The 8,222-nt window shown below is 36.3% G+C and overlaps 1 protein-coding gene across 1 annotated transcript; it reads left to right on the top strand.

The window, feature by feature from the left end:
* Positions 1 to 300: 300 nt before the first annotated feature.
* LOC140862734 (uncharacterized) lies at positions 301 to 2,587 on the top strand. Its single transcript, XM_073265771.1, has 4 exons — positions 301 to 703; positions 804 to 863; positions 996 to 1,437; positions 1,948 to 2,587. The coding sequence occupies exons 1-4, from the start codon at positions 301 to 303 to the stop codon at positions 2,585 to 2,587; spliced, it is 1,545 nt and encodes a 514-aa protein (XP_073121872.1).
* Positions 2,588 to 8,222: the final 5,635 nt, after the last annotated feature.

Genomic DNA, 8,222 nt, shown 5'->3' with positions numbered 1-8,222 from the left:
TATGTGTTGATTGACACTGGAGCATCACATAATTTTATAGCTGAAAAATTTGTTGAATTGTATACTTTGCCTGTTGAGCGTTTATCTTATGTATTTGCTATCTCATAGCCCATGGGAAAAGATAAGACATCTGCAAATATAATCAGGGGTTTTGAGTTACAGTTTGACAGTAATTCAATTGAGTTTGATTGCATAGTACTTGGTATGTCTGATTTCGATTGTATTATTGGCATCGATACACTAACCAAGTACATGTCCACGGTTGACTGTTTTCATAAGATTGTCAGATTTAGACCAGACATGGCAGATGATTGGAAATTCTTCGGTAAGAGTTCTCGTGCAAAGATTCCTTTGATTTCTAGTTTATCTATGGAACAGTTATTGCAGACCGGTGCTGAGGGATTTCTTGTTTATGCGTTGGATGTGTTGAAAGCTAGCCCTGTATTGGCAGATATTCCTGTTGTATGTGAATTTGCAGATATTTTTCTGGATGAAATACCGGGATTGCCTCCAATGCGTGAGATTGATTTCAGTATCGAGTTGGTACCAGGTACTTTGCCTATCTCTAAAGCTCCTTATAGGATGGCACCACTTGAAATGAAAGAGTTGAAAGATCAACTTGAATATTTATTGAACAAAGGTTACATTAGGCCAAGTGTGTCACCTTGGGGTGCTTCGGTTTTGTTTGTAAGGAAAAAGACGGGTCGATGAGATTATGTATTGACTATCTCCAATTAAATCAGGTCATGGTAAAGAATAGATATCCATTACCTCGAATAGATGATTTGTTTGACCAATTGCAGGGTTCTTCCGTCTAGCAGCTATTTTCTTTGCGTTGAAAATTTGGCGTCATTATTTATATGGTGAGACCTTTGAGATATTCTCTGATCATAAAAGCTTGAAGTATCTTTTTTCTCAAGCTGAGTTAAATATGAGACAAAGACGTTGGTTAGACTTGCTAAAAGATTTTGACTGTGAAATTAAGTATTATCCAGGGAAGTCTAATGCAGCGGCTGATGCACTGAGTAGAAAGATATGTGATTTATCCTTATCTACTATGCGTGTCTCTAAGTTGATTGAAGATTGCTGTGTTTCTGGTCTGGATTTTGAGACAGATATACAACCTATACGAGTTTATGCAATCACAGCTGAGCCAGAATTGTTTGTGCGAATTAAGGAAGCTCAGAAAGTTGATCAGAACATTCAGAATTCGATTGAAAGAGTTAGGACTGGGCATGAGTCAGAGTTTCAGGTCAGTATGGATGGAATTTTATTTGTTAATCGACGTATTGTTGTACCTGATATTGCAGAATTGAGACAGCAAATTCTGAATGAAGCTCATTGCAGCAAGTTTAGTATCCATCCAGGGGGCAGAAAAATGTATAATGATCTGAAACAAAAGTTTTGGTGGAAAAGAATGAAAGCTGATGTGGCAAAGTTTGTATCTAGATGTTTAAACTGTCAACAGGTAAAAGCTAAAAGGAAATAACCAAGTGGTTTATTGCACAGTTTAGCAGTTCCTGAATGGAAATGGGATCATATCACTATGGATTTTGTCACAAGACTACCTAGATCTTCGAGGGGATGTGATGCAGTTTGGGTCGTGATTGATAGAATAACTAAGTCTGCATGTTTTATTCCTTATCAGATGACGTATCGTCATGACCAGATGGCCAATATTTATATCAGAGATGTAGTGCGATTGCATGGTATACCTAAGTCAATTGTATCAGATCGAGATCCTCGATTCACTTCACATTTCTGGCATAGTCTACAGGAAGCTTTGGGTATTCGTCTGCATTTGAGTACAGCGTATCATCCTCAGACTGACGGGCAGTCAGAGCGTACTATATAGATTTTGGAAGATATGTTGAGAGCTGTCATACTTGATTTTGGTACAAGTTGGCAAGAATCTTTGCCACTTGTTGAATTTTCTTATAACAACAGCTATCAGTCAAGCATTCAGATGGCTCCATTTGAAGCACTGTATGGTAGAAAATGCAGATCGCCGTTGTTTTGGAATGATCTTCTTGAAACACCAGTTACAAGGCCGGACATGATAAGAGAAATGTCTGATAAAGTGAAGTTGATACAGATCAGAATGAAAACAGCACAAGATCGACAAGCAAAGTATGAAAATGTAAGGCGTAGACCTTTGATGTTTGAACAAGGTGATTGGGTATTCCTGAAGATATCTCCTTTTCGAGGCACTGTGCGATTCGGAAAAAGAGGTAAGCTATCACCGAGGTTTATTGGACCTTACGAAATCATTGATAAAGTTGGTGATCTTGCATATCGACTCGCATTACCTCCAGCACTGTCAGGTATACATGACGTATTTCACGTGTCTATGTTGAGGAAGTACGAGCCCGATGCTTCCCATATTCTTCGTTTAGATGAAGCTGAGTTGGATGAAACATTAAGTTATTTTGAACATCCGATTCAAATCCTTGATCATAAGGAAAGGCAGCTTCGAAACAAATCCATTCCACTTGTTAAGGTGCAATGGAGTAGACACGGGATTGAAGAAGCTACTTGGGAGACAGAACAAGATATGAGACAGCGTTATCCCGAACTATTTCACTGATGTGAGTTTTTTTCAGTGTTTTTGTTATTTCATTACCTTATTTACAGTCAGACTGCATGCGATTTCGAGGGCGAAATCATATCTTAGGAGGGGAGAATTGTAAGGCCCGAGATTATTTAATTTTAATTTGAGTATATTTTATTTGAGAATTTTGGAGTTTGAGTTTAAATTCTAATATTCTTAAATTATTTAGGATTGAAATTGAATTAAAATATTTCATAAGGACTGAATTGCAAATAGTGAGGTTTTGAAGGGCCAAAATGCAATTTCTTGTAATAGTGGATGACACTTGTCTTGATCCTAGCTTTGTACGTGTATATCATCTCAATTTCATCAGAATTCTTCCTTCTTCAATAGCAAGAAACCGAGAGCTCTTTTCCTTGTCCAAATTTGATCTTCAATCTTTTGTATCTCAAGATCCGTCCATCCGAATAAAATTCTGAGCACGGTTTTGGAATCCTTGCGACAAGAGCTTCGTTGTGATGTAATTATCATGTTGATTCAGTATATTTCGAAAATATGTTGTTGGGAGGGCTTGGAATTTGATTATGGTTATGCGTTCTTGAGTTTGTATGCGTTATTGTATCGAAGTCGGGCCGGAGAAAAGACATCATTGGAAAGTGATATGAATTTCCAGCTCTTGCTCGAAAATTATGCTCTCTGATTTGGCTGGTTTATGATGCTATCTTGTTGATATATTATGTTTAAAAGCTGGTTAAGATGGTTAGACTTTTTGGTTGTGAGTTTTGGTTTTTGTTACCGTTACGCCGTCGGTTTACGAAGTTGATAGATTTTGAATCCTTATGATTGAGCTGTGGTATAAATAGATTCTTGCTGATGTTATTGTCTTGAATACCATTTATTTCAGATTTAATCAAAGGACATCGACGTCGGGAGTTTCAGTTTCGAACCAGGAAAGATTGGATCCAAGTGGGTGAGCTTTAGACTTTGATTCTTGAGTTTACCTTGAGCAGATTTGTGATTGCAATTGTGTATTTTGTAGCTTGTGGATCTAGCTCATTTCTTTATCAAGATTAAGGTATGATACGAAAATGATCAAGTTGGGAATGTTCGTCGCGACGAGTTCATTTTCTCGATTCCCTTAAATCACACAATACTTGACATATATGTTTAGATTATGGTTATGTTATCCTATTATCTTTGTGAGTTTAATATTTATTCAAGTCTTGCCAATATCGTTGATGAGTTGTAAACTTCGATATCAAATATCAATGACAGTATTTATCATTGATAGATCGACTACGGTTATAGCATCAGTGATGAGTTTGAGCTTGATGATGAGTGGTGCGTTCTAGTATCTAAACCATGTCGACATTAGGCCTTGAATATTTATTGTGTATCTAATTGCCTTGTGGTATTTAGGTTGGTTTTTATATTGAAATGCATGAAACTTGTTATTTGTGTTTCAATATATGTTTTTGTTGTTTCATACTAAGTTTATACTTACCGGTTATCCGACTGTTGTTTTGTTTCGTGTGTGCATTACAACAGAGGATGCAGGGCCGAGTCGTAGAAGGTCTTGAACGATGGGAGTTAGAGAAGTGGCGTTCCGGACTAAGTTTGAAAAAGTGCTGTCAAGAATATGAGTTTTGTTATGGCATATATGCTGGTTGTGTTGTACCAAAACAATAGATCTAAACTTGGAGTTAGTTTGAATACTTTTAGTATCATGTAAACTTGGCTTTTGAATAAACTTGTCATGTATGTTGTACATGTTGTTCTAGTATGTATAGCCTTGTTTATATTGATTTTTATGTTGTTAGATAGCAAGACACTAGCCAAGGACAGCACAAGAGCATAAGAGGAATCTACAGATTTTCTGCACTGCAGGTGCCGCTCGATCGGCGCACTTTGGCCGATCGAGCGGTGCATTTGAAATGCCAACTCGAGGGTTGGTAGTTTCTTGGCCGCTCGATCGGTCAAGTGTGGCCGATCGAGCAGTGGGTCCAAATTTTTTTAAAATATTTTTTTTATTTCTTTTGTATTCTTGTGCTTTGTTCTAAGGCTTAGGGTTTAGTCATTGGATTAACATAGACGAGCCCGGGGTCGCCACAATATAACTCTTATATATACTAAAATTATGGTTACATCTAATAAACTAGGGATTTTTCTATGATATTCAAGACAATAATTGCAAGCAAAATTATTCGATAATAAATGTCTATATTAATAATAAAAAAACATGTACGATTACAATGCTTTAAGGACACAATCCCAACAGTTATTTTCAATGTTGAATGACTAAACCAATGATCAAGATGTTGAGATATAACTTTTTGTATAAAATATACACGAAATTAAAAGGGAAAAATTTGGGAATAAATTCTTATTCCTAATTATTGTCATTTTTAATATAAAAGTTAAAATACAAAACTAATAAAAGAAATTATATAAAACACAATCTAATAAAAACAATTTTGTTAAAAAATAAAAATTGTACAGTTGTTGGATGCGTTAACTCGTATGAAGAATATCGAGCTCGACGAAGAATTTAGTTGTTGTATACATTAGCTCCATTTTAATTTGAGTTGGATATTAGATGTGTTACTATAATTTTTTTTATTGGTGTATGTTACAAAAATTTTAATTTGATTATAGATTGAATGTGTAAGGAATAATTGGTGGCTAACAAAAAATAGATTCAGATGTTGTCACCAGGTGTTGGCAACATCTTCAATAACATGCAGCAAAAAATTATAAAAAAGTGATTAAAATAAACAATCAACCGAATAGACAGACTCAAATTTTTAAACAAGAGTATAAAATACTCTTGCAACGCCTCAGGGCAAAACTTTCACTATAAAACAAATCAAAGAGTTTACAAAGCCCTAAAACTAGTGAATTATTGTAAAAAAAACTTCTCAAAAAAAATGTGATAAATCAAAAAATAAAACATCTTCTAAAAATTCTATGTAACATAGAATAAGAAAAACTAAATAAGGAGATGATCCTTGACGACTAAACACTAGAGCAACAACACCAACGATCGAATCTTCAATGCTCTCAAAACCTTCAAGTCGATCAAGTAAAGTAGCACGAACAAGGCTGTAAATCCAAGCTTTAGTAATCTTCAAAGTGTATGCACAATTCTCTCAAGGCTCTCTCTCTTGTTCTTCTGTCTCATGCACACACCTCCTTTATAAATAAGCCAAAGAATCCTCCTTGTCCTTGTTTCTTTGTAGGCGTGTGATTCTTATCAAAAGAAAATTTTGATATTTATTTCCTCTTATCAAACATTGTATCTGCAGAGATAAGGTAATAAGAAATTAAGATAAGATAAATATAAGATAATATCATAAGTGTGCAATATATCATATCTTATCAACTAAGAAGATAATTCTATTAAAAATTTGAGTTCAAAAAAGGCAAAAAACATAAATAAATTTTTTTAAACATAAGGGATTTTTAGGAATAAAATATTCCGATCTCTTCAATCTCCCCCTTTTTTCTTTTCTGGACAAAACACATATAATCATTTTAGCTCATATCAAGACTCCCCCTAAGTTACAGATCTCCTCCTGAATTTAAGAACATCTCCCCCTTAGTCTAAGCAGAGGTGTTGGCGAAGATGTTGACAACATATTTCCACAACACTTCAAACCATTATGATTAGAGTAGAGAAAACAAAACAAATAATGAAAAACACATCATAGAGAATCAAAATAATCATTGATTATAATTAGAGCAAGAAAACCAAAACAATAAATAAATAAAGTAACTCATACAAAAAGAAACTTAAAACATTTTAAGCCATTAAAAACAACTAAACCACCACACTAAAATTGATTGTTATCAGAAGAGCCATCAACAGCTTCTTTTTCTCCCCATTTTTGTCCAAAAGAGGGACCAACTCCTAGCAGACCTACATAATGAACTTTCAAAGCATCATAATAGGCAATGTTGGCTTTAGCTTGACTAATCTTTTGCTCAGCATGGAGAAATTGAGATTGAATAAAGGTGGTGTCAACTGACTGAGATGAAGAGAGGGCAACAAACAGGGCAATGGCAGGGGGAGTGTTGGCAACATCTGCCACAACACTTTCAGCAACAGTTTTTTCTGACCAATGGAGATCTATCTTCATGTTTCCCCGAAGTAGAGCAGGGGCAATCTTCAAATCTTCCCCAGCATCAGTCAGAACTTCATCATCATCTTTTTCAATGTCTTGACTTACCAGCATGGCATAATCAGAGAGGGATATGAAAGCTTGAAAGTGACCTGACTACAGTCAGAAAAGGTCATGAATGTGTCAAACACTAGTCGGCCAAAATTAAAAGATGACCATGTGCCAAAAACATACAAAATCGGTGTGTTATGCTTGGTGACTATAGTGGAATTGCCTTAGGGATTCCAGGTTTTCACCGCCGTCTTGTGCAAAACAGAGTAGAGAGATGTAAGCTTGGCAGAAGACAAATTCTGTGGATGAGCTGAAAAATTAGTAACAATTCCATCAGTGATGATAGAAGTCATCACATCTAGTGTAGGCAGCTCAACATCATCGACACTCGGAGACTGAAAGAACCCATTGATCACAGAAGGGCTAAATTCAAAATATATCCCCTCACATACACTTTCTCGTACTTATCATATCTTGGATCCTTCACAGCTTCATTCAGATTGCAGTAAAATTCCAAAACCAGAGGTCTACAGTAAGGAATATCATATGCCACAACAGCAAGAATATTTCTCATTTTGAAAAATTTTACCATATTTTTCTCTTCATATGCCGCCAAATAAATGTTTTCGTCTTCATAGAAATACGATTGGCATATTGTTTCCAATCGTTTACAGCATTCTCAGAATAAAAAGGAAGAAGAGTAGGAGCAACTTATCTTGTAATCTTTAGCCAAATTAGCATCCAAGGTGTTGTCAGGAGTGTCAGTAGCACCTTCAGAAACATCTTTTTCAGAACCACTATCATCTTCAGAGGTCTCACCCTCAAAGTTTTTTTTTTCAGAATCCGAGGCTTAACTGGATTCAAAGCTGGAATATCGGATTGGTGAGGACGATTATCAGCATACTCCTCCATCATCTCTTCATCGGGTTCATCCTCTGAGGCAGGAGGAGTAACTGTAGAAATCTGGCTCTTAGTTTGCTTCATCTTAGCCATCAACTTGGCTATTGATGCTTCCTCAATAATCAGAGAATGCAACAGGAACAGCGGTGGATGGTTCTTCAGAAACAGGAATAGATGCAGTTGCATCTTTAGCAGCAACAATATGAGAAGCAGTTGGAGTATCCGTTGAAGATGACTAGCATGCAGACGAAGAATCACCAAGTGATTCACTCTCAGCAGCAAAAGGAACTGGTATTGCAGAACTTGGTACAACAGCAGATTCTGTTGTTTTCTTTGGACGAGCCTTCACTAAAAAGTCTTGATCGGCAGTGTCATCCCCTGAAGAATACTCGGTATCAACCAAAGAAGGACGGGATGACTAGCCCTTACCATAAAATTGCTTTGAGGCGGTGTAATCTGGATTGTATCCAGCATGTCGTTTGGAGCAGTGAGTCAAGGGTTTCGCGGGAAACACCTTGTTCAGAGTAGAAAGGTCTGGAAAATTCTCGACGTCTAACTCATTACCAGGCTCTCCTGGAGCAATGGAGTCCAGGGGCACA

This window comes from Henckelia pumila, chromosome 4 (assembly GCF_033568475.1).
Source record: "Henckelia pumila isolate YLH828 chromosome 4, ASM3356847v2, whole genome shotgun sequence".
Lineage (NCBI taxonomy): Eukaryota > Viridiplantae > Streptophyta > Magnoliopsida > Lamiales > Gesneriaceae > Henckelia > Henckelia pumila.
Note: the sequence above shows the minus strand (reverse complement) of the source record. Positions and strands in the feature narration are given on the sequence as shown.